The sequence below is a fragment of the Brachyhypopomus gauderio genome, chromosome 2, assembly GCF_052324685.1.
Source record: "Brachyhypopomus gauderio isolate BG-103 chromosome 2, BGAUD_0.2, whole genome shotgun sequence".
NCBI lineage: Eukaryota > Metazoa > Chordata > Actinopteri > Gymnotiformes > Hypopomidae > Brachyhypopomus > Brachyhypopomus gauderio.
In genome coordinates this window covers 46,431,021-46,458,949 of record NC_135212.1, presented here as the reverse complement: position 1 = coordinate 46,458,949, position 27,929 = coordinate 46,431,021, and the positions used below count along the sequence as shown (strand labels likewise).

The following is a 27,929-nucleotide window of genomic DNA, read 5'->3' as shown; positions in this document are numbered from 1 at the left end:
GTGTGTGTGTGTGTGTGTGTGTGTGTGTGTGTGTGTGTGTCGGTGGGGAGGGGGCCGAGGAGAGCTTTAAAACGTCTAAGCCGGTTGGAACCTTACTGCCATTACAGCACGCGCTGATGTGTGCCAGACGGGGGGACTTTGCACTCGTGTCAGTTTTGTTCCGTCTTGGATGCCAAACCATCACTGACTGATGAAGGCGATGGAGAAGACGGTCTCCCTCTCCAACTACCACCTCCCCCTGTTGTCGTCTGAGCGGAGTCGACTGTAAGCTACTGTTTCTTTCCCCCACTCCGTGGATCGCGGGGATGAGGTGTTACATTCGTGCTTCTCTTACACCTCTGGATGTCATGCGCCCCGGTGGCGCCGCCGCCGAGTAACGGGAGGTACCGGTGCCGGGTAGCAGGTGTTCCGAGCGCTGGAGAAGTTACGGTGAAGTCTCTGTCAGACATGGGACGGCGTCTTGGCTCTTTGGGATACAGTACTTGCGGAATAGCGTCTTGAGCGGCGAGCGATCTTTGGCGACGACGCGAGACCGAGGGAGCTCGCACCGGCGAGATGCGCACTGACCACGGCTTAATTCTGCTGTTCCTCAACGGGACAGCGTGCTTGGTGAGCCGGGGAAGGGTGACGTGTGTGTGTGTGTGTGTGTGTGGGGGGGGGGGGGGGGGGGGGGTACAAGTTTTTAATTGAACTGTATGTAATTTCCCAAAGGCTGAGTGGCGTGCTCGGGTTAAGAATACTTCCCGGTTGCATGTGGCACGGAAGGGTAAGCAGAACTATCCGCGCGCCGGGCGCACGAGTCCTCACGCGCCCGAGTCCTCACGCGCCCACTTCGTACTGAGCGGAGATTGTTGCACGAGCTCGAGACGGAGTCGCGTGCGTCAGGATGGGGTTCATCCAGCGTCATGGTTCACTGTACGCACCATACAGAGCACGCATGTGTGCGCTATTTTAGTGTGTGTGTGTGTGTGTGTGTGTGTGTGTGTGTGTGTGTGTGTGTGTGTGTGTGTGTGTTGGGGGGGGTACATTAATTGGAAAATTGGAAACGAACTTCTTCGTCGCGCAAAATGTTTAATTGCCATGAACGTGCTAGTTTCTGTAGAATCACTTGCATTGGCCGTTAGAGGATTGGCATCTTCATTGCTACACGATTAAACCTCTACAGTCTGAGTGGTAATGTAGCCCTGTGGTCCACAGGAACCTTCCGTTTCGCTGACGTGGGCTGCTTTAAAACACCGTAACTGAAATCAAAGAACACAGAATTAATCCCCATGGACAAGTGCGCTGCCTTTGTTACAATTATCCGTTGCACGGCTTACCAGAATAATTCTGTCCGTAAAATGCCACCGACGCGTTTTAATCCTCTTATTCCCCGCAGGAATGCTTAACGCTGTCGTTCAGCCGGACACAGCAGACACGCGCTCAATATTATAGCAGGAGGGGAGCAGGACGCTTTAATGACCGTACGAGGGGAGCAGGACGCTTTAATGACCATACGAGGGGAGCAGGACGCACTGAGCTTTAGTTTGGCGTTCACGCTCACGCTCCCCTGTGTCGCATGCGTTGCTCTTTTGAGAGAGAGAAAACGAATAACGACGAGAACTCTCTGCCAGTTAAATTACAAACCACCTACGTGAAATTAACTGAAGTTTAACAGCTGAACGGAAAGAAACAAGGTCAATGCGCTCGACTCCGTGGCACGGTGATGAGTGGGCTGACAGCCTCTCCTAATTACATCACCAGAACCACTGGACACGACGACGTGTCCAAAATGACAACGGACCAGAAAGATGAGCCAAGAATCTAATTTATAGTGCATCAGATAAATATAAAAGTAACGAAATAGGCCCGTGATGTGGCGCGCGCCCCCAGAAACGAGGGCTATTCTTGCAGACGTAAGCTGGGCTTATAATCAGGAGTTACATCGGCAAGATACAATAACGTAATTAGCCTAATTATCATACGGCTCCTGGTCATTAATTTGCCACGTTATTTAAACTTGAGGAAGAAGCACGCACGAGAAAATGTCTCGCGCTGCTGCGCGTCTCAATAAGGCGCCATGGGTAATTCTTTTGCGCATGACAGTGATAAATTATAAAGTAATTAATGATTTTCCCCCCATTGTGCTACAGAACCGCGATTAGACACACAGAATACATTAATAATCACCCGTAATTTTCTGCAGAGTTAAGCGAGCGAACAAATTAAAAAAATCTTGAAGGACATTCGGCATCATTTTTATCCAAGTAGCGCTTTTACAGTGGAAATGTTCATAGTATGATACACATGCCATATTTGACATGACGTAACCAAGTAACAAAAGACCATCGAATGAGGTTTGAATGCCAAGTTTAGATTTAAATAAGCAAGTTTGTTGCATAGCATAGTCATATTTGATTTCACCTTCCCCCAGCTAATTCAATCAGATTTTAAAAAATTATCTTTTTGTTGCAACGTTTTCAAATGCGTGCCTTTGGTTAAAGTCTGACTGAGAGACAAAGTCCCGTCTTCGAACACAATTAAACGTCTCTCTCCCCTTACATTTCCCCTTTTAATGATTTAAACTGGCTTTCCATAGCAGGGCACCCGGCAGTCGATTGTGGATCACTGGCAATTACTGCATTACATTTGTTGATGGTCCTGATACTGAAACAGCATCTCTCTCATTACCAGCTTATTAAATTAATTCAGTGACAAGATGCAGCTTTCTCCGAGCCCTACTGCAGAGTAATGGAGGAAAATAAAGTAACCACGACACCTAAATTGGACAAGTCTATCCAGGCGTGTTAGGGTGTGTGTGTGTGTGTGTGTGTGTGTCTAAGGGAGACTAAGAAGGAAACTGTGAAGACTGAAAGGGGGAAGAGGAAGAGGTTCCTCCATGCAACAGGCCGTGTGGTCAGTGGCACACACGTTTAAGAGCAGCGTGCTTTGGTGTTGAACAGAAGCAGCGAAACGAGAGCAACATGTCTAAAGGTTTAGTTCATCATCGTGCTGTAGAGGCCGATCCTGAACCCCGCTCAAAGAGAAGGGACGCGTCTCTCTGTACACGCCGCACGCGGACAGAGAGCCAAACATATGTGCACACGCGCTCACACGCATGTAAAACAGGACATTTTAAAGGTTACACCATCTGTCTTTCATGGATGGCCGAAACAACATTTTAGCAGGGCAAACGATGAGGCGGTACTAAGGAGGGCTAAGCCGGATCTCGCGACACACCCCGCTGCCGATGGAGATATCTCACGCCCTAGGTGTTCCCGGGCTGCCTTAGGCCAGGCCTGGCTTACACCGGCTTAACTGGTGATCTGAGGCCCAGAGGGAGCTTGTGCGTGCGTGCGTGACCCTGCCTATTGCGTTGTGATTCAGCTATTCTTCAACCGCCAGGTCCCCCTCCGCCATCAGCACCACATCTCCTAGATCAGCCCATCAGCACCACATCTCCTAGATCAGCCCATCTGCAGTTCAGCAATCAAAATCCTACACATCAGCCACACCTCCAATATTTACACAAGGGCTTACGAGTACATATGGACACGTGGACACATCCAGAAACATCTAGGACTGTTGTGGTGCACAGTCATTACGCTTGTACACGTATTTCAGGGTGGAGATTCTTAATTCTCAGGTGCCCGCAGTCACACAGGTGCATCCTCTTCCTCATACGAGATGCTTCTTCAAAAACGTGCCTTCCTTAACGCGTCGTAAGGGCGCTTGTTTACAGTGGCTCATTTAAAATTCTAGGCTTATGAGAGTCGGAAAAGGCAAAAACATCGACATGAGTATGAAAGGCATAGTGAGAGACGGAGAAAGCGGAGGAGAGAGAGAGAGATGGAGAGGGAGAATGAGAGAGACAGAGAGAGGAGAGATTTTATTAGACAGGCGTCATGCCTGCCTGCTCGGAGTGTTAAGCAGTGTTGATTTATGCACAGGCACGGATCAGGCGACTCCTGGAGCTGCTTGGTCAGGACCACCTCCCGTCTTTCTGCCCCAGAGATGGACACCATTGGCAGGGCACACACGAGCAGGATTTCCCCTTGGGGATCACTTTCCGTGCCAGAGAAAAGCACTTTAAAGAGCTCACCCAGACTTGTACATGACCCTGCAGCAACGGAGAATATAGTTAGGTCTCGTTCAGGTTCCTCTGTGTATGTGGCTTGCCAGTGAAATTAGGCTGAGATTAAATGGCGCGCGCACACACAAAAACACAGCCAGAGAGACAGTACATGAATTTACACACAAATCAATAAGGGCTTCTCTTAAGACCGGCGTATATTTACCTCAGAGGCGAAAGTCATTAAATGACGGTAGACATGAGGCGCTTTCAGGTTTTGGACATTGTCACAGACATTTTTACCGAGCACAGAGAAACAGGAGGCGTTAACACTCCAGGCGTGGCTCCAGAGAACGTCAGTTTAGTCAATACATCGAACCAATCCATTCAGAACAGAAGCCCAGTGATGTAGCGCACTGCTGGCATCTGAGAAGAACGGACAGATTTGTTTATGCCTAATGGGTGTTTGGACATCAAATTGTTCTCTTAAGTACAAACAGATTACAAGAGAGCCACTCCAATGAGACGCCACTACCGCCGGCCTCCTGGACGCCCGGGCCCCTTTGAATAGTGGATGTGTGCCACCATCTGTGCGGACGGACAGACGTCGCGGTCCGCTCAGGCTCATTTTGCGTGCGGCGCAAACCTCATCAAGGTGCGACCGAGGCAGCTGCCGACATCATCAGAGTGGGACACAAGTGCCTGCAGACTTGTCAGGGATTGATGTGAGTGTCTGTGGGAAAGGAAATGGTTGGACAGAATGAAGCAGAATGCTGGTTAAAGCTGCAGTATTTTATCATTTATTTGATCCAAACAAACAGACTAGCCTGTGTCCTGTTTTCTCTACCATAAACTCACTCACTCAGAACAGTCTGTTGGCTCCAGCCATTAAAACACTAGACTAGGTTTGTGGAGTCTGGTATTAACTACGGACGTAATGAGCAAACAGTAGTTTTCTTCTCTGTGTTTTTCCTCCTGACTCGTGTTCACATGTTTCTTTTAGCACCTCCATGCTGGCACCTGGTTCTTGCTCTTAATGAGACTGAAGCCATTCAGCACCACAGATCCACTCCTCACCTCTCTTCCCTACTTACGTCACTCACAGTCTCGCTTTGTCTCACATGTGCTAAAAGTTCTGTGACTGATCCCCACTGGCACAAAGCAGGAGTGGCTAGATTAGGGATTTCAGCGTGCAGAAGACTTCGTCGAGGTTACTAGTCCACGGGGCCGCACAAACACTTTATGAGACGCAGGTTGTCAAAGTTTAAAAAGAAGGCACCCAGTTTCTTTAAAAACCCACACGTGCATTCCTCTTTCTTCTCTCATGCACACACACACACACACCAGTCCTACTGTTACATCTGAATGAAACAACTATCCAGTAATGGTACATCATAAATTAAACAAATACACACAAAGGTTGAGCAGCAATTACAGAAAGGTGCAAAGGTCACGGCCGGTTTACAAGCTAAATGAATCACTGGTGGGGGTGGCTGGGTCGTGTACCGTGGCAGTCCGATCTCCAGCGCAGTCTCAGCAGACATCCCACAGAGCAGAGCAGCACGCAGGTCATGACCCAACAGTGATCTCACCTGGCCTGGTTCTTAGCGGGGGGCTTCCTGTAGCTGCCGGCTGTCTTCGCATTCTTCGTCTCCCACACCCCTGACCATGTCTGAACTGCAGAGCACTGAAGATTGGAATTAAATCAGGAGTAAATCAGGATAAATATCCACAAACGTAAATTAGTACACTGTTAGCACTTGTTGGCTGGTGCAGTTGATTATTAATCATAACATAGCTTATTATTAGCATGCCTTAGCAAATATCTTTTAGTAGAATAAGTTAATTCTGCTAAAAAAGAAAACGAAAAAAAAAGAAATAAATAAATCTCCTCTTTGACAAGGTGAGGTAACAGTGCCATACAGTGTTATATGTAGATATTTGTGTAGGTATTGTGTTAGCGATGGAATCTCACGAGGCTCCTTCACTAATAAACTAGTCACCCCTTAGCTGTCTTAAGTTCACTTCTTGAACACAAACGACACTACATTATACAGACTGGAAAACGAATGACTGGAAAATGTGACCGCACTGCAAATGGTTCATGAATCTTATAATCTTCTTGAAAGATTTTTAATAATTGTAGGTGGAATAGCATAAAACCATATTAAAGCAAAATTTATTTAAGTTATAGTGATATTTTTCAGTAATATTTCAGTGTTAACGGGCCGCCCAATGGAGGATGGGTTCCCTTTTGAGTCTTGGTCCTCCCGAGGTTTCTTCCTATTCCCCACCATCATAGGGAGTTTTTCCTCGCCACTGTCACCTTTGGCTTGCTCATTAGGGTTCTGGACCCATAGTATTGTTAACCTTTTAAATCCTGTAAAGCTGCTTTGTGACAACATGTGTTGTGAAAAGCGCTATACAAATAAATTTGATTTTATTTGATTTGATATAAAAAATGATGGTAAACAAATACTCGTTACAAAACTGAAAAGCAGCTTGAAGAGGGTAAAATCAGTTTGTTGTTAATGACATTAGCTGAGATCTCCTCAGTCTCACGTCTTCTTCAACTTTAAACTGCATGACATACATGGATGTAATGTGAGGATCTTCTAACTCCGTTATTAAGTGTGTGTTCTGATGCAGCTATGAGGGATTTGCCATAAAGGAAGTGGAGGAATTAGGAATGGCGGCTTAATGAATGGGAGCTTCTGCAATGAAGTTGGACTTTAAAAAAACATTTCAGTGCAGTGTGCAATAATGTGTTCGAAGAGCAGATTCATTTTCTGATTTTAATCATGTAACTGAGGGAGAACTCTCTCACAGGCTGAACACATTAGGTCTGTATGATGATGGGAGAGAGGGCAAGAGATACAATTGCGCTGTTGAAGAGTTAGAAATCTAAGTGGGAACTGGGGCCCTTAATTAAAAATTAATGTCGTATTAGAGATGAAAATTTCAACCCAACAGCCAGAGGTGTAGAGAAAGACAGAAACAGAGTATAATGAGAGAAAGAGAGAAAAAGAAAAGAGGATAATGAGAGGAAGCAGAGGAAGAAAGCAAGTCAAAGGTTGATGGAGAATACGAGAAAAAGCCAGAATGGCTGTTTCTATCATTACTTCTCCCACAGTTATACAGTGATTTAGAAAATGAAAATTTGATCTCATATGTATTGTTTTCAGAGTTAATATTAAAATTTTATTTGACACTCAAGTTAAACTAACTGTCGCAACATTTGGACATCGCACCGTGAATGTGTGTGTATGTAGAGAGGATATTATGATGATGATGATTTTAGTTCCAGGTTACAGCCAGGACGATACCTCACTGCCGTGTCCACCGACAGTCTGGGTGCTCAGAGTCATCCTTGCATTTCCACAGTAGGGCTTTTTGTTTTGGGTCAGTTATGTAGGTTAAGAAAAAACTACAACACTGTATCCATCTCTGCCATCATCATCAAAAGTGACTTTCTATATTTTGTGCTCAAAGCAGTAAGAAGAAAAATCCAACACAAAAAAAAAAAAAAAAGGCAGCAGGTTTTTGTGGAGTCTCTCTCCTGCCCCCTAGCTGCTGGGCAGATTCCTGAGCCAACTTCAGCCTGGGGGCCACGAGTGAGCGTGTGCACCGCTGAATATCTCGACCGAGGCGGCCGGTCCATCTGGTGTCGCAGGTGTCTCTCCGCCGTCCCCTGGCCAGGGAAAACGGGAGTAGGGATCGAAGGATGCTTGGAAAAGCCTTTGGCATCCGAAAGTGCCGAAAACGAATCTAGTCAATTCTGCGAGGATACCAAATGAAGCCTTCTGCCTTCCTGTAGCGTTTAGAGGACATACAGGGCACAGCCTTCTCCATCTGTCTCCCCGTCTGAACCAACGTTCCTCTACATTAGTCAGCCACTCATATCTTCTCAGCAGCCCCATGATGTCTGACTGTGGTGTAACGGGGTGTGCATTGACGCTGGGCTCTGATTGGTGTGTTGCTCATTGACTGTGTGGGTGTCCTGCTCGAGAGGCTCCGCCCTACGGTGCCACCCTAGCTCTGGGGTCAAAGTACGCGTCCGGCGGGGACGCTGGTCTGAGAAGCGTGACCATTGGCCAGCGTAGACGGTCCAGACACGTGGTTCACGCATCGCGGTGTTCTCTGCTGTAGGTATGAACCAGGCCCTAGCTATCGTGGAGGGGGGGTTTCTTGGCAAAGATGAGACTGTGATAGAGCAGGCTTCTCTGATGCTGTGGTACAGAAGCCATCTCTGCCGTGTGCAGGTTTGATGGTGTGAGGCTAGCCGTGTGCAGCTGTGACGCGTAAGGCAGGAGTGAGCATGCCGGTGCGATAAACACACCCCGCTCTGCTCAGAGACGGCGTGGAGCCTACCCACGTCTGCTTAGTCCTTCTTGTGTAGTTTCTCCATCAAAGTCCTGCCGTCTGATGAGCAGGACGGGGTTCCCCCGGGGGGGGGGGGGGGGGGGGGGGGAGGTCTCACGGCGTGTTCCTCATGCCGTCACAGGGAGGGGGCCGCCAACAGCTTTGGCGTGGTCTCCTCGGCGAGCCGCTCTGGTGGGGAGCGGCTTTGGGACGGTGTTTGTAGTGAAAGCTGCTTCACAGATCAAACTGAAGTGCAGTGAACAGACGTTCTGCCCATGAAGGTGACTGAGACACCCGGTGGGCCTGCGTGTATCAGGACGCTCTTGAACCCAACGCCTTTCTACCCCATGAAGGGGTAGGAGATCTCTCATACACGCTGGTCCTGTTGATGCTGCATGAAAACTAACATGGCTACCAAAGGGAAACCAGAGGGTTACAGGATGAAACATGTTCACTATAGGAAGGAAAGAGACAAGGTTTTATACTGTTATTCATCATCGGTTTAACGTCCGTTGTCCCCTAGCGGAGGTTGGACGCGTAGTTTATGTCGCCAGCTCACTCTATCCAAAGCATCAGCTTCCTTTAGCCCAGTAGTTTTCAGGTCTCCTCGAATAGTTGTCAACCATGTTGTCCTTGGGCGTCCTTTTGGTCGTTTCCCGTCAACTTCTAGGTTTTATACTGTTATTAAATTGTAATAATAATAATGAGCTATGTATAGGACACAGTGGAACCTTAATTACCACATTTTGAACGTTAGCTATTTTACATTATAAAACATATAACATCAGTTTTTAAACCTTTTGAAGTGCTAACAAAAGTCAAAACCTTCATAAACTTTTTAAACTCAGGATTGTGTGTGATTCCAAGGTAAAGATCATTTCCTTTGGCTCAGTAGCAAACCAAGGTAATGAGTTGAACTTAAACACAATATTCCTCATATGCTGAAATCAATGTTGCTCTTAAATAATAAGAAAGGTTTTAGAGAAACAGGGAGACTGTGTCTTTAAAAAGTTGACATAGAAACATGCAGCCAGCTCCACTACTGTCAGTATGAAACTTTGAAATGGTGTATCTGTCTATTCTCCAATCACCAGGGGACAGACAGTTCAGACAGTCCAGCCCACTCCACGCACGCACACACACACACACACACACACACACACACACACACACACACGCATTACTATCTTTGTGAGGTATTTCCACTGTCTTATGCATTGCCATGGTTAAATATAGTTATGGAAACTGTAATACTGCACTTAAAACCACTAATACAAAACCCTAGTTCTTCAGCCTCCGTTACCAAAAAGATTTTTTTTAAATAAATGCTGTAATTTCTGGTATTTTAAAAAGCATTTTTCATGCAGCCACAAGTCAAATGGCCCACGGCAAAATCTTCATGTCTTGCAATCATCATGAGGACACTTAGTACCTGCAAAAGGGCTAAACGCACCTCCGCCCACACATGGAGAGACCCGTTGTGGAGTTCTCCCATCCCCCGGGCCAGAGCGGCGGTGCTGTGCAGGTCCCCCAGGGGAGGGGGGCACGGAGGATCTTTCTCTAAACCCTCCTGGATAAACTCCAGACGGGGCTGATGTGAGATCATCCTAACCGTAGACCTAAATTCGTAGCGTTTAACACTTTGCAATTCTTCACATGCATGCTGACGTTTTGCTTTTAGCCTACAAGGTCTTCGGCCTTTAGAATTCATCACCGACGAACACGAGCGAGAAACGCAACCGTGGACATACTTCTGTGGCAGAACACACTCCATCGTTAATGTCACACAGTGTGTTGTGATACAGGTATCACACACTTTAGTCGTGTGGCACTGTTGACACAAACTCTTCTGTCCACGTGACCTCACAGATCTCGCCTCTCATAGTAAATTCATTAATATTAGTGAAACCGCCACGCCTGATAAACAACAGATAAACAAACGTAAATCTCGGAAAACCTTTTGTTACGGAATCATTTGTGCTGGAATCCTGTGACGCATCTCGCTTGCTGTTACGCTTAGAAACCGTTGGCGACATCGCGCCCTCTCCTAGCGCGCTCTCTGAAGTGGACGTGACGCCATCTGCCTGGTGTCAGCAGACACCCACACCTCCTCCCCCCGCACACGGATGCTCCTGCCGGGGAAAGACGGAGTTCACTTCTCCCTCTTCACATACTGTGGTAGGACCAGGAAGCTTCCACTGTGGGGAGAAGATGCTGCAGTTGTCTCTTTGAAGGCTTCACTGGGATGTAGACATCTAACGGGCTCCTACAGAATGCTGTGTCCATCTTTTTTTTTTAGAGGCCAGAGAGCAAAACGATCTGCCTGTCTCTCTAAACGTCTGTGTAGTGCCTCAGTTACCGGTGCTACACTGGTCATCTCCACTCTCCTCCTCTACCCCTCCTCCTCCACCTCTCCTGCTCTACCTCTCCTCCTCCTCTACCTCTCCATTTCTACCTCTCCTCCTCTACCCCTCCTCCTCCACCTCTCCTGCTCTACCTCTCCATTTCTACCTCTCCTCCTCTACCCCTCCTCCTCCACCCCTCCTGCTCTACCTCTTCTGCTCTAACCATCTTCCTCTCCTCCTCCTCTACCTCTCCATTTCTACCTCTCCTCCTCTACCCCTCCTCCTCCACCTCTCCTGCTCTACCTCTCCTGCTCTAACCATCTTCCTCTCCTCCTCCTCCTCTACCTCTTCACCTCTAATCCTCTCCTCCTCTCTCATTTCCTCCATACATCTCACCTCTCCGTGTGTTCAGTCGTCTCTTACATTCTTGCTCACTTGTTTTCTCTCTCTCTCTTTGGTCTCTTCTCCTGCACTGGAACTGCACCTTAAAAACAGCACACACTAACACTCACTGAGTCACAATTAATGCGACAACAACACCCCCCAGACCCCCCGGCGAGATGGACCCCCTCAGTACACTCAATGTCCCTCTATAGTGACTCACATTGACGCATAGCAGACAAATAACTTTTACACTCACGCAGAGACACGGACACCCACAAAGACCAAACCACAAACACACACACACACACACACACACACACACACACACACACACACACACACACACAAACACACACACCTGTGCTCACACTCATACTCACTGCCAGGCCTGGCTATGTATACCCTACCAGTTAATTAGCTCCTCTGGCATATTCAAGTCAATATGCAGAAATCTAATCAGTTGTGCCGTTTGGACAATAGCACTTGTTCGATTTCCACGGTCTCCCCCCCCCCTCCCTCCCCCCAAAAGTCCATCTCGGTTCCGCCATCGTTTGTATTCAGCAGCTCGTGTGTTCTGCACCAACGCTCGTTCGATTTCGTGAAGCTGCGTGATTCACTCATTACTGGTTCACCTGTACCGCTGCTGTTTTATGAGGCCTATTGAATCCAGCGTTCTGTCCTTGTGTGCAGCGTTCGGTGCGTTACAGCGAGACGTTACCCGCCACACCGCCACATTACAAAGCCCGCTGCAGACCCATTACGCCTCGCACGGCTCTGCTCAAATCCGGTTAAGCTCACACACATTCCTCCGTTCTCCCAGTCCCACCCTTTCTTAGCCCGCGCCGTACCGTACACAACCTTCCGCTGGGGCACCGGGGGCAGTGGTCCCCCCCCCTCGTCCCCCCCTCGCTCCTCCGTCTCTCCTCCGCTATTCACCATCTGCTGCCTGAAGCTCGGTTCTTGTCCCCATTTTTGTGTTTATCACCCTGATAATCAGCCATTAAGGCTGCGCCTACACGCAAACGCTGGGGCTGTACCGGCGTGGGGGGGGGGGGGGGGGGGGGGCTCCACACACACACACGCGCACACACACACACACACACACACAAACACACGCGCACACACACACTCACGCACACAGACACACAAACACGCGCACACACACGCACACACACGCGCACACACACGCGCACACACACACACACACACTTGCACACACACACACTTGCACACACACAGACACACGCACGCACACACACACACACACGCACGCACGCACACGCACGCACGCACACGCACGCACACACACACACACACACGCACGCACACGCACACACACACACACAGCAGCACCATGACTTTAATATCCTCCCTTCATTCTCTCCTTTGGAAATGCCTGCTGGCTGTTCCCCCAGGCAGACGCGGGGGGGGGGGCTCCGTCTAAGCGCCACTCAGTCGGCTGCTTCATTCGCCTTCACGAGATACGATCTGAGGGAACAAAAACTCAGAGACCCCCACGTCATCACTGATATCACTTATGGGAGAGAGACAGATATAGGCCATATTTCACAATTCATTCATCCCTTCTTTCTTTCTGCCGAAAGGGGGATCAATTAGATTTATTTTCCTCCCTGTCTCATGTAAGTTATTATCAGTCCTAAGAAAACCTTTGACTACTACAATTGCAAAGGAGGAGGTGAAAATCTCCACCAACATATCACAGCTTATTATTACTATGACATTCAAAGGTCACTATGACATTTTTATCCCTATAACGTTAATCATGCATACCTGGGAAATCCAGAAAAATGTACATTGCTTCTTAAAAATATGTATTCAAAATAATACCTTATATTTTCAACAATATCAGTTAAATACTAAACAGTAATTTACTGCCATCATCATCATCATCATCTTCATTATTCCTAATTCTGTAGCAGTCCGTTCAGGCACTGCTCCGGCAGCCTCATTCGCCTCACACACTGCACGCTACAGTGTGCTCTGTGAAGCGTAATGCACACACATACGCACACAAACGGGAGTTAAAGATCACAAGTGCTAGCAGGTCTAGCCAGCCGCAATTCCCTCGGTCCCGCGCGCGCCTCTCGTGCCCGCGGCTACGTTCTCGCCTCGTTTCCAGCGAGCGCGCTGCTCACTCAGCCAAAGCGGAGATCGCATTACTGCACCCGCAGAGATGATCCCGCCGAAACATCCCTGTCACTCCCAAACACGGGGAAACGAAAACGAGCTAAACGTGACCTTTAGAGCCGCCAAACGCATAAAACGATCTATTAAATGATTCACAGCATGCACGTGCACACGTGTTTTGTGACCGGCTAAGATAGAAAACAGTACAGGTAGTTGTGCGCAGTCGTCTTGGTCATGTCACTGAAACTGGTTTGATCTGTGGTTTTGATCGGTTTCCTAAAAGGGCCTTTGAGATGCACCATTTGCAAAATTTTATCATCACTGACTGTTGAATTATTATTGGTTGCCTAATTGCGAACTGTGCACTGAGGTTACATTTCAGATTAAAATTGCAGTTCATCACTTGAGAATATGAAACAAAGCAGTTTAATTGGGGAGAAAACAGCATTCCTTCTTTTAAACAGTCAAACACATTTACACAGCAAATCAAACTTTGTGCTTATTCACAGAATACCAAACGGCTAAATGGATTTAACAAACGTGTATCACATTCATTCATTAGTCATTTATTCCTAATGATAAGGAATGAGTTTCAAGCTTGAAAATGCTTTTTCTGGAGCCTGTCATCCAGTCTTAGTCATAGTTTCTGGCTTCAAGGTTTTTGTTTCTTTGTAGGGTGGGTGGTTTGGATAATAATATTGGTTCCAAGCCCAAAGTCTGGTTTCCCTGATGCTGTTCAGTATGCAGCCAATAGCATTGTTGTTCCTGGGTCAAAGGTCAATAGTTAGATGCCTCACAGTGTAATCTCTGACCTCCTCAACTCACATGGTTTTATTTGTTTAAAAAACAAGGTCAGTAAAGGAAAAACACATCTGTTCTGTTAAGCAGAATTGAGAAGCTGAGCAGGATACGAGTGTGAGGACGAGTGTGAGGCGGTTCATTTCTGTGTGCTTGGATTATATCAAAGGGAGAACTTTGCACGGAGGGGTTTTTGATCCCTAAAGCTAGCTTTAAGATAAACAATAATACTGCTGTTAGACTTGCTTCTACACTGCAACGGTTACATAAGGCATACAATATGACAGCCTTATGAAGCGCTTTGCACTGCACAGAAATGTTTATTTCCATTTTAAAATCCTCTACCACATCAACCGTGACTGTAGATTTGTTCTGCACAGTGACGACTCAGTGCAAATCACCAGGACCTGAAGGCTTTTTTGAACCTTCATGTTTTGTGGCCATGGTGGCTGTAGAGTGGACCGGCAGAGTGCTGCTCACTCTGGTGCTGCAGGCGGGCCTGGGTCTCAGCACGGGCCTGGGTCTCAGCACGGGCCTGGGTCTCAGCACACAGCTCCACCAGAGCAAGGCAGCTCTCTCCATATGCTGTTTTGAACATAGATGTTCCGACTAATTACAACATTGGAGCTATTGATTACAGCCTCCCACGACAGTATGTGAGGTTTCGGAAAGTTTGCAGGAACATCAAAGCGTGGACAGATCACTGCTGGGGAAACGAACAGGTGGTTAATTCATGTCAGGGTTACAAGACAAAACAGCAACAAAGGGATGAAAAAACCCTGTATCCTGTGGCATCGAAATAAATTGTTTCATAAAAACAGAAATGCAATCATAATTGTACTATTTCTGAGTCAGAGCCAGTAGATGGCTGCATGGAAACTTCATTAGGGCTGTTCCAGGAATTGCTGTCAAAGCAAGGGGAATACAGGCACACTGGGGTGAACACACTGGGGTGAACACAGGCACACTAGGGTGAACACACTGGGGTGAACACAGGCACACTAGGGTGAACACACTGGAATGAACACACTGGGGTGAACACAGGCACACTAGGGTGAACACACTGGGGTGAACACAGGCACACTAGGGTGAACACACTGGGGTGAACACAGGCACACTGGGGTGAACACACTGGGGTGAACACAGGCACACTAGGGTGAACACACTGGAATGAACACACTGGGGTGAACACAGGCACACTAGGGTGAACAAACTGGGGTGAACACACTGGGGTGAACACAGGCACACTAGGGTGAACACACTGGGGGGAACACACTGGGGTGAACACAGGCACACTGGGGTGAACACACTGGAATGAACACACTGGGGTGAACACAGGCACACTAGGGTGAACAAACTGGGGTGAACACACTGGGGTGAACACAGGCACACTAGGGTGAACACACTGGGGTGAACACAGGCACACTGGGGTGAACACACTGGGGTGAACACAGGCACACTGGGGTGAACACACTGGGGTGAACACAGGCACACTGGGGTGAACACACTGGGGTGAACACAGGCACACTAGGGTGAACACACTGGAATGAACACACTGGGGTGAACACAGGCACACTAGGGTGAACAAACTGGGGTGAACACAGGCACACTAGGGTGAACACACTGGGGTGAACACACTGGGGTGAACACAATGGAGTTAACATACTGGTGTGAACACAAACACACTAGGATGAACACACTGGAATTAACACACTGGGGTGAACACACTGGGGTGAACAAAGGCACACTAGGGTGAACACACTGAGGTTAATGCACTGGGGTGAACACAGGCATTCTGGGGTTAATACACTGGGGTGAAGACACTGGGATGAAGACAGACACATTGTGGTGAACACAAGCGAATCCATGACTGTAATTCAGGCCAGGAGAAAATAAATAAACTACAGAAACGCAGGGAACCAGTGGCTAAGTGCACACAAAGTGTATGCAGAAACGACATCACAACGAAAAGTGAAACAGGGAGTCTTATATACGAAGACTGATTACAGACTTAACAAGAAACAGGTGCACATGCTAATGAGCAGGTGCTTCCAGAGAAGAGTCAGGATGACTGTGGTCTGTTTGGGCGGAGACTTCCTGACAAGTCGCTGTATTATTTATTTATTCATTTTTTTAGGTGGGTGGGGGTGTTTTATATGTATGAATATGTTATAGTAATATAAGGATTATAATTACATATAAAAATCTCAATGAATGGCAGACAGGCAGAAAATTTGCCCAGGGCACAACGTCACTGTCAAAACCCCTTGTGACACACTATTGTTAACACTTTGATTTTTGTTTTTCCAAATAAGCCTAAAACTTGACAGTCTCCTTTATGCCCCCTGGTCATACAGATCTGGGAGTGACAATCAACACTGTGACATTTCTTGATGGCTGGGTCAAACTGGAACAAAACTACTTTTTCACCAGTCTTGAAAAGTTGGCAACTCTGAGAAACTGGATTAGATTTCATTTACGGACCAGTAAAATCTTTGAATAAACTCAATGTGAAACAAATTTGTGTAAATGATACTCATATATCTTCATTTTTTAAATGGAAGGTCTCAAAATGGTAAATGGGAGGAGGCTGAGCTGACAGGTGCAGTCGCCACCTTCTAAAACCAAACACCTGCTTCCTAAACCAAACACCTGCTTCTTAAACCAAACACCTGCTTCTAAAACCAAAAACCTGCTTCCTAAACCAAACACCTGCTTCATAAACCAAAAACCACCTTCTAAAACCAAAAACCACCTTCTAAAACCAAACACCTGCTTCATAATCCAAAAACCACCTTCTAAAACCAAACGCCTGCTTCCTAAAGCAAACACCTGCTTCTAAAACCAAAAACCTGCTTCATAAACCAAACTTAAAGCAAACGTAACCTACTGAAGCTACATGTCCAGGATCATATATGAGGGGGTTCTCTCACTACGATCTCTCAGTTCACAGAGCTGAAAGTGTGAAACGTTCTCCACTTCCAGGCTGTGGATCATAGCAAATATCAAGTGTTTCACACTCACCACAGCATATAGTTATGGTTTCCCACCGCAGACGAGCATCTAGATGCCCTCGGCCCAAATGATGAGTGGGCTTCGTATTTGATAATAGCTTGTTGATGCCCAACGCTACTGTTGTTCCCCTGCTGAGAGAGACTCCTAGTGTACTGGAGGTGTCAAATCACAGCAGTGTGTCACGTCTATTTTTATGGAGAGCTGGTGAAGATGACCTTTCAACAGGGTTTGGAGGAGTACACAAACCCTTCGTTTGAGTAAAACAGAAATATGATATGATATTACTGTGGAGTGAAAGCCATGTATTCAGAAATGCACATGAAATGTATTCAGTTCAAATCTAAAACATATATGTATATCCAACAGAATTAACATAAAGTTATCAGAAGTTTAAGTTACTTAAATTTGTGAATTTGTCTACTGTGATAGAAAATTTAACGTTTGTGTGTGTGTGTGTGTGTGTGTGTGTGTGTGTGTGTGTGTGTGTGTGTGTACAGACAGACAGAGATAGACAAATTGTCTAAACAAATCGGGGGGGGATGGGGAGAGAGAGAGAAATGAGCCAGTCAGAGTGGGAGGCCTAGTGGGTGGGGTTAGAAGCCTGGTGGGCATCGTTAGATGGCTAGTGGGTGGGGTTAGAAGCCTAGTGGGTGGGGTTAGAACTGTGCTGACACAGGCTCTCCACAGCCTACCTTTCCTGCTCTCCTCTTTAAAAAGAGACAGAAAATAAATGAGAGTCGTGAGGGAGAGGCCTGAATAGATTAAAATCAATATGTCTATCTTGCTTCTTATTTTTATCCATTATTAATCCAGGGCTGGGGGAGGTATCCCACAGGACCTCTGAGTAAGGGCAGATTCCCTGGCATCTCCTCTCCTGCAGCACAGAACTGGCTCGGCTGGCCGCAGGAGGCGGCGGGGTCACGGGGTCGACCCGCCCTGCTCGGGCTGTGTCAGGGAGCTGGATCTCTGCACTGTTCCCTGTGTCACGCCAGGCAGGACGGACCCAGTGCAGAAGCCACTATTACCCACGCAAAGCCGAACAGGAGTTAAGCACACAAGGCAACCAGCTGCGTGATGTACCGGCAGGCCTGGGTCACAGAAGAACAGCAGTAATGTTATGGCATAGGGACATAGTGGAAGTGTTTACTGGAGGTGTTACATAAATGGTGTTTTGATTCAAAAAGAGCTACAAAATTGTTTTGCCCAAAACAACAAATTGCTACAGTATGTGATTGACAGAAGCAGAAGACTCTTCATACAAGAACCTGTGTCCCTTTACACACGATAAAATGTTTACTTGTTTGTTTGTAATGAAGGCTAAAACTATTCATCAGGTTTGGACCTTCTCGTAACAATACACTCGTAACAATACACTCGTAACATTACACTCATAACAATACACTATACATCGTAACATTACGAGTTTTTAAGATCAACTCATCATTTTAGGAGCTGAAACAACTGTCCTGAAACGTTAATTTAAAAGCAGCCAAATTCGTTTTATTGACGAGCCAACATATGTTGGCTAAGTGATTTATGACGATCTGGTGATCAGACGCAGACACCCCGCCGCAGCAAAGTAACGCAGATGTAACGCAAAACCAGTCGCAGACACTACAGGACACGACACCCCCTCCGTTACACTGACAACAGCACACAAGGCTTTATTAGTCTTCACTCTGGGGGACAGTCGAGCCCTTTCACATGCCCACGTGCAAACCACAGCCCAGACCTGGGCAGCAATACACCGATTTGCCAAGAAAAGGAACTGCACAGAGGTTTTCTTCCACGGCGCAATTCAATTTAAAATTCATAACTCTAATTAGCTGATGTAGCACTACTGCGCGAGCTACTTTTCTGTAGGTGCAGAACAGATTAGTGGTTTTGAAATGCATCTAATGTAGAATTATTCAAGCGACAAGGGCATTAGGTATTATGCATATGCCAAGACTGGCTATTCACAGAAGAGAACTGTTACACAGATATTCAAAGCCTCTTTAGAAGACGAAGGGGGGGGAAAAAAGCACTGAAACAGTACAAAAGAATACGAGCTAGAGGAGCAGAACGAGTCAAAGGTGGAAAAAGAGCCAGAATTAGATTGAGCACGGTTTGCTAATCCTGCCTGAGTAAAATGGACTGGAGTGGGACTTAGGCAGATATCAGAGATAGGCAGGAAAAGGTGGAGCCGAGTGAGGAGGGCATGCGTAAGCCTGATTAAGCTGCTATAAGCCTGCATAAGCCTGCTATAAGCCTGCATAAGGAAGGTGCAGAGTGCAGGATTGTGTGCAGCGGTCCGAAGCGAAGGCACAGAATCATGCATTATGGAGGAGACAGATCCTTAAGTGTAGAGGATCAGACCTGTCCTAGCAGTGACACACACACACACACACACACACACACACACACACACACACACACACACACACACACACACAGAACACATCTACTGAATATGCAACAACGCAACACAGGCTGATGTTGACGACATGTGAACAAACACGCATGAAAGTGCCCTCACACACACCCATGCACACGGACACAGACCCACACTGTCAGGCGGTGCACTGAGATGGGAGAGAGTTTTACAGCATGGTCACTGATGGGAGAGAACTCCTAGCTCCCACACTGCCTTAGTTCCTTATTGTGAAACACACACACACACACACACACACACACACACACACACACACACACACACACACACACACACACACACACACACACACACACACACACAGGCATTCTTACATGTGACACCTGACAGAAAGGACACACACTTCTATTGTAATTAACTGTAAAGTGTGGTCAGATCAGTAGAAAGACAGAGAGAGAGAGAGAGAGAGAGAGAGAGAGAGAGAGAGACAGAGACACAGAGAGTGTGTGTGTAAAGTATTGGAATATTGCGGGAGTGCAACCACAGACAGACCAAAGTGAGCACAGGAGCAAAACAAAGCATGAACAATACATCACACACACACACACACACACACACACACACACACACACACACACACACACACACACACACACACACACACACACCTTAGCACTCCCAGCCCTGTCTACAGCAACATGAAAAGGTAGAAACACACATGCAGGCAGACAGTCAGACAGACATAGAAAAACAACACACACAGACACAAAAGACAAAAAAGAAAGAAAATTCCGTTCCCTGTTTCCAGCTCCATGCATCATTTGATCTGAAGGACAGGAGCCTCTTCAGCTCGGCTATTGATGTTGGATGGTGTCTGCATGTGCAAATGTGTGTGTGTGTTTTAATAAATCATTACTGTGTGGTGATTGTCCATTACACCCAGAGTCTCTGTCTTCCACTACGTCATGAGCCAGGACAACAACTCTCTCCCTGTAGAATATCCTCACACGTATCCACCATCACGTACTCCTATATACACGTATCCACCATCACGTACTCCTATATACACGTATCCACCATCACGTACTCCTATATACACGTATCCACCATCACGTACTCCTATATACACGTATCCACTACCACGTACTCCTATATACACGTATCCACCATCACGTACACCTATATACACGTATCCACCATCACATACTCCTATATACACGTATCCACCATCACGTACTCCTATATACACGTATCCACCATCACGTACTCCTATATACACGTATCCACTACCACGTACTCCTATATACACGTATCCACTACCACATACTCCTATATACACGTATCCACTACCACGTACTCCTATATACACGTATCCACCATCACGTACTCCTATATACACGTATCCACCATCACGTACTCCTATATACACGTATCCACCATCACGCACTCCTATATACACGTATCCACCAATCCACCATCACGTACTCCTATATACACGTATCCACCATCACGTACTCCTATATACACGTATCCACCATCACGTACTCCTATATACACGTATCCACCATCACGTACTCCTATATACACGTATCCACCATCACTTCACCCTGTTCTACCCCACTGTTCGATGTCACTTCACCCTGTCTTACCCCACTGTTTGGTCCCACACCACCCTCTCCTACCCCACTCTTCTGTATCACTCTCTCCCCTATTCTACCACACTGTTTGGTCTCACTCTCTACCCTATGCCACTCCATTGTTCTCTGTCTCACTCTTTTACCTGACACTTTTGCACTCCTGCCAGTGGTGTTTATTCTTTGAATTAAAACATTAAAGGTCTTAATTGCACACTGAGGCTTTTTGAGGGAACCTCCCCCTCCACTTCTCTGCACAAGGTGATTACTTTCTGCTGTCAGGAACAATAGAGAGGAATTAAATCCCTCTCTTGGCAGTAATGTGGTCTATTGCAGGAAAGCCCCAGATCCATATTAGCCACAGGGCTGGGCCAGATCCAGCCCTGGACAAGAGGAGCAGCAGAACTGGCCCCTTCACATGCAATATCAGTCAGTACAGTGAGCCACCAAAAATGATGCTATTATAAACTCACACAGGTAGTGAACTAAGGCTAAATGTGGTGTAAGTTCTATTTGGTTATATGCGGGGTGAGTTGTATTTGTCATATTGATGCACTATTAACTGCGGATGTGAAGTTAATTAATGGTTTCTCATTTTTCACCATTCACATCAACCAACACATGGGTTGTTTTTTTTTTTTTGTCTTCACAATCCATCTTTTTCTTTGTCATCTTCGGCTGCATCGTTTCCATCCAACCCCATGATACCCCCTTTGCCCCTGTCCTTCCTCTTGCCCCTGTCCATCCGCTGTGTGTCTACAGTTGGCGCTGGGACAAGAAGAACCGCACTCCTCATCCTCGTCCTCCTCTGCTCTGAGCCCCAAGTCGCCTTCCCCAGCAGACGGCAGCAAAACCCTGGGGGTGCTGAGCAGTCAGGGGTCTGTGTCGCCGCTCAGCCGCTGGGTGCAGCAAAGCCGGGGCCGGGCGGCCAACGCCTCCACCGTGGAGCTGCCCTACCGCTCGCCCGTGTCCTTCTCCAAGCAGGAGTTCTGGGAGATGCTGGGGAGCGACCCCCTCAAGGTCGACGCGGACGCGGACGCCTCGGCCGGCACCCGCATCAAGCGTCGCCCCATCGTCAAGACAGGCAAGTTCAAGAAGATGTTCGGCTGGGGAGACTTCTACTCCAACATCAAAACGGTACGCCTCAACCTGCTCATTACAGGCAAGATCGTCGACCACGGCAACGGCACCTTCAGCGTCTACTTCCGGCACAACTCGACGGGCCAGGGCAACATCTCCGTCAGCCTGGTCCCGCCCGTCAAGGCGGTGGAGTTTGACCTGGAGAGGCAGAGTGTGGTCTACCCCAAGGACTCCAAGATCTTCAATTGCCGTGTGGACTACGAGAAGGTAGACCGCAGCAAGCGCACGTCGCTGTGCAATTACGACCCGTCCAAGATCTGCTTCCAGGAGCAGACGCAAAGTCACGTCTCCTGGATCTGCTCCAAGCCCTTCAAGGTCATCTGCATCTACATCTCCTTCTACAGCACGGACTACCGGCTGGTGCAGAAGGTCTGCCCAGACTACAACTACCACAACGAGATGCCCTACCTGCCGTCTGGATAGAGGGGGCATGTGAGGGCTGTAGGGCAAGGGAGGGGAAGAAAGAAAACAATGAGAGTTGAGAAGAAGAGAGAAGAGAGAGAAATATAAGCTAGAGGGCTGTGGAGGTGAAGGCAGAGATGAACGGAAGGGCTGGGATTGAACGGATGTGGGAAGTGCTTGATGCATTTGGTATGAGAGGGGCCAGATTTGGTATATGAGAGGGGCCATATTTGGTATATGAGAGGGGCCATATTTTAAGTGAGTCAGAGGTTCTCCTCGGAGTGTGAACAGACTGTAGGGTTTCCCAGAAAGTGCAGAGAATCTTGCACGAACAAACTCCTTGGAAAAGACCCCTTTGCAAACTGAGCATTTCTTTCCCATGGATTGTGTTTGATCATCTGTAATATTCCCAAGGTGAATGTAAGGCATTTTTCTCCTGTGATAAATGTCTTGAAGAACCTCTCTACCAACCTGACAAATGTGACCTGCAAAAATCGATATATGCAAATCAAGCTGTCTAGCACAGATACACAAGTGAGAGCACACCACCGTGGGCCTGTGGCGACCAGCGATCCCACCAGAGTGCTTCGAGCAGCTTCTGACCCACACAAGGGCATGAAGATTCACATCCTTGGGACCAGTAAACAGAGTGATTCCCGTGTTGATTTCCATACACCTACTATGCAGAGGCTGAGGGTTGTGCATTACAGTTATGTTGGAGTTCACGTTTCCTAAGGGTAGAAGAGATAAAAGAAATTTTCATTGCATATTTCATGTTAAACTAACACAGACACACTTGCCTCTTTGACTTCTTGGTCTTCCCACCTACAAATGTTACAGAAAGAAAATCGAGATAAAATTGTGAAGGAGTAAAAAAGAAAAGCAGAGCAAGAAGAAGGAGGGAGAGTCCAGGACGTAGCAGGCATTCAGAGAGAGAGAGTCCAGGACGTAGCAGGCGTTCAGAGAGAGAGAGTCCAGGACGTAGTAGGCGTTCAGAGAGAGAGAGTCCAGGACGTAGCAGGCGTTCAGAGAGAGTCCAGGACGTAGCAGGCATTCAGAGAGAGTCCAGGACATAGCAAGCATTCAGAGAGAGTCCAGGACATAGCAGGCATTCAGAGAGAGAGAGTCCAGGACGTAGCAGGCGTTCAGAGAGAGTCCAGGACATAGCAGGCATCCAGAGAGAGTCCAGGAAGTAGCAGGCATTCAGAGAGAGTGTCCAGGACGTAGCAGTCGTTCAGAGAGAGTCCAGGATGTAGCAGGCGTTCAGAGAGAGTCCAGGATGTAGCAGGCGTTCAGAGAGAGTCCAGGATGTAGCAGGCGTTCAGAGAGAGTCCAGGATGTAGCAGTCGTTCAGAGAGAGTCCAGGACGTAGCAGTCGTTCAGAGAGAGTCCAGGACGTAGCAGTCGTTCAGAGAGACAGTCCAGGACGTAGCAGGCGTTCAGAGAGACAGTCCAGGACGTAGCAGGCGTTCAGAGAGACAGTCCAGGACGTAGCAGGCGTTCAGAGAGACAGTCCAGGACGTAGCAGGCGTTCAGAGACAGTCCAGGACGTAGCAGGTGTTCAAAGAGACAGACCAGGACGTAGCAGGTGTTCAAAGAGACAGACCAGGACGTAGCAGGTGTTCAAAGAGACAGACCAGGACGTAGCAGGTGTTCAAAGAGACAGACCAGGACGTAGCAGGTGTTCAGAGAGAGTCCAGGACGTAGCAGGCGTTCAGAGAGACAGTCCAGGGCGTAGCAGGTGTTCAGAGAGACAGTCCAGGACGTAGCAGGTGTTCAGAGAGACAGTCCAGGACGTAGCAGGTGTTCAGAGAGACAGTCCAGGACGTAGCAGGCATTCAGAGAGACAGTCCAGGACGTAGCAGGCATTCAGAGAGACAGTCCAGGACGTAGCAGGTGTTCAGAGACAGTCCAGGACGTAGCAGGTGTTCAAAGAGACAGACCAGGACGTAGCAGGTGTTCAAAGAGACAGACCAGGACGTAGCAGGTGTTCAGAGAGAGTCCAGGACGTAGCAGGCGTTCAGAGAGACAGTCCAGGGCGTAGCAGGTGTTCAGAGAGAGTCCAGGACGTAGCAGGCGTTCAGAGAGACAGTCCAGGACGTAGCAGGTGTTCAGAGAGAGTCCAGGACGTAGCAGGTGTTCAGAGAGACAGTCCAGGACATAGCAAGCATTCAGAGAGACAGTCCAGGACGTAGCAGGTGTTCAGAGAGAGTCCAGGACGTAGCAGGTGTTCAGAGAGAGTCCAGGACGTAGCAGGTGTTCAGAGAGAGTCCAGGACGTAGCAGGTGTTCAGAGAGAGTCCAGGACGTAGCAGGTGTTCAGAGAGAGTCCAGGACATAGCAAGTATTCAGAGAGACAGTCCAGGACGTAGCAGGTGTTCAGAGAGAGTCCAGGACGTAGCAAGCATTCAGAGAGCTCTTTAATTAAAGGCAAACGGGCAGACGGAGGTGCTGCAGATGAATCGAGTCGCCCTTCTATTGATCTCGCCATATGAGAGAAAGAGAGCAACGATTACATTCTGCTGCTGACAGAATTCCTGATTTCTCCGCATGATAACTTACACTGCACCGTCCCTCTCTCAGCAGCCCCTTTTCCACTAGAGTCACCCCTATTATCTCTGATTAAAAAAGAGAAATATTATTGTGATAATTATACATAATTTAATCCCATTTAGGACTTAATTAAGAACTGAACTAAATGGATTTGCTAGTGGTGGATTCAGAGATTCATTTGGCCTGGGAGGTGTTTCTACAGGCCAAATTACCACATTAGACAAACAGCAGTGGAGTTGACCTTCCATAACTGCGGGTATTAACGATGATCACAGCAAAGCAAAAACAGACATTAGTAGTAAAGAACATGGGAGACTGAGTATTTCCATAAAGATTTGAATCAAAACACCTTTAAGACACTGTGTCTGTTGCTAGATCAGGGAACGCGAGGACGGGAATATGAAAGTAAAGAAAGACGAGTAAAGGGAAGAAGGGGCAGGTACGCAGAGAACATGGAAGACAGGGAATGTGTTTGGGAAGAGGTGTGGAGTCTGCCAACAGACGCAAGGTCGGAGAACAGAGGAATGGGGCACACACAGGTGGATGAGGTAAGAGGCATGAAAGCAAAGCGAGGAAGAAGGGAAAAAAAATTCCAGTGACAACCGTACACACAGGGAGATGAGAAAGAAGGAGAGGAGAAGACATGAAAGAAACAGTGTGGAGGGGAAAGGGGGAGTAACGCAAAGAAAGAACATAAGGAGAAGAGGGGAACACGAAAAAAAAGCTCATGATGCTAAATGCACTAACATAAAAGCACAATGTGGAACATCAAAGTGTCTCAGTGTTTGATTCACTGCAGGAGAGAGGGGGGGAGAGAGAGAGAGAGCGCAAGGGTGGGGGGGAGCAGAGAGAGATGTAGGTAGCAGCCGTTTATGAGTTCATAACTAAAATCATCCCTTGCCTGAAGTTAAGGGCTGCATGGTGAATTCAGCCCCCCAGGCATGGGCGCTGGTGGCGTTATAAAGGTAGGAATATCCCAAACAATACGACTGCTCGTGTTCACTCATAAAACCCTCTAATCCCACCATTTATCTGACTCAAATCATTGGCCCACTGCACTCTGGGTAAGCTACTTAGGAACAGCACATGCCATTTTCTAAATTCTCTATTTGAGTGGGTTGAAGAGCGGAACACCAGGATTTACCAGTATGCAATATGCAAATGATCAATAGCTTTAATAAGTGGTGAACGATCTATATGCTTACCTAATTGCTTTCTTTATTGACTGATCAAACATGATTAGGGCCAAATTGTCTCACTTACTGTTCATAGACAGATACACGCACTAGTATCCTATCAGGGTAGTTACATCGCATCTCTGAGATCTTGATTTTCTATTAATTGACAGGTAAATTCTGGAATATGAAGACAGACCCGTGCAGTCAGGCAGTAGGCGGGGTGGGGGGTTGTGTGGGGGGTTGTGTGGGGTCTCTCCTGCTCTGCTGCTCATCTAAACCAGTGTGCAGCGGAGGGCTCTTATCGCACTCAGCCTGCCCCCTCCCCACGAGTGCCATCTAGCTCTGTTTAAACGTCTAGCTTAACCACACTCTCTCTCTCTCTCTCACACACACACACACACACACACATACACACACACCAGCTGAAATGGTACCAGAATCACCTGGGAGAACCACCATGCTCCTGCTGCTCAACCAGCATGACTGAGTCTCCGTCTCAGTCTCTCTGACCCTCAAGTCCTGTTTCTTCACCCCTTCTAGCCAACAGCTGGACCAGCACCTGCCAAAAAGCCCCCACACCTGGAGCATGATTGCCTACATGCCTGCGTTCACACTAATGCCCTGTAAAACAGCGGTCAGATGGCTTTCACACACAAACACAAACGGCTTAATTTGGCAACCAAACTCCTGTTAACCCTCTAAGGCGCAGAGTATAAACAAACAAAATCCATCATACTCAGAAACGGACCGTGTGTTGAAGGACGGGTTCACTCTGATGTTGCACGGAACGGGGAGGGAGAGAAAGGGTTTGTTCTGTTGTTTTATTTTTTTATGCACTCCCTGAGAAATAAATGGTATCTGGGCTCCTCCATGGGAGGGGGACACTGAGGAAGTTAAACACGCTCAAATGGTAATAACACATAATGTAGCATCTGTTGTCTGCTCATTCACTCTGAACACTAGATGTGAAGCGTCCCGGTGAACTGGGCTTCCTTGCCCTTGTTTGACAGTCCGACAGCAGACGAGAGGGGGGACTTACACCGTCACACACTGGTGGGTGTTGCCAAGGCAAAGGATAATAAGTTCAAGTGGTGGAACACTCTGGTTGTCATAGCGACTGACTCCTTTGCTGGCCTATGGAGTCTGGACAGAGTTTTGGACACTTGACTGCAAACCCAGAAACTGAGCTAGCATATTGGGCTAGCTACAACGTCAACAACCTGAAACAGAGCCGCCTAATGACAAATGGTACTGTAGGTACTATACAAAAATATATCAATATATAAATATATATATAAAGATATATATATATATTAAAATATATATTACTCACCAACCCACCTGTGGGACTGGACCTAATGTATGAGATACACAGTAGACTCTAGTTAATTTGTTTTTTCATTTCTGTTTTTTAAATTGTTTCTTTTCCATGTGCGTCATGTTGATGTAGTGTATGGATGACAATGGTGGCATTTATTGTGGTTTTCTGACATCTGAAAAAAAATCAATAAAGTAGACAGGTGTACTGAATGTTTTCACCGAGTTT

General features: G+C 47.4%; 1 protein-coding gene across 1 annotated transcript; it reads left to right on the top strand.

The window, feature by feature from the left end:
* On the top strand, positions 1 to 27,890 carry LOC143508479 (neurexophilin-1). The gene is made up of 2 exons (XM_076997010.1): positions 1 to 609; positions 21,874 to 27,890. Exons 1-2 carry the CDS (start codon positions 556 to 558, stop codon positions 22,672 to 22,674), a joined length of 855 nt encoding a protein of 284 aa, XP_076853125.1. The 5' UTR covers positions 1 to 555; the 3' UTR covers positions 22,675 to 27,890.
* The last annotated feature ends 39 nt before the right edge of the window (positions 27,891 to 27,929 follow it).

Excerpts from the sequence above, each read along its gene's own strand:
- LOC143508479 (XM_076997010.1), top strand. The coding sequence starts at position 556 with ATGCGCACTGACCACGGCTTAATTCTGCTGTTCCTCAACGGGACAGCG. Across the intron at positions 610-21,873 it reads TCAACGGGACAGCGTGCTTG|TTGGCGCTGGGACAAGAAGA; the intron begins GTGAGCCGGGGA and ends GTGTGTCTACAG.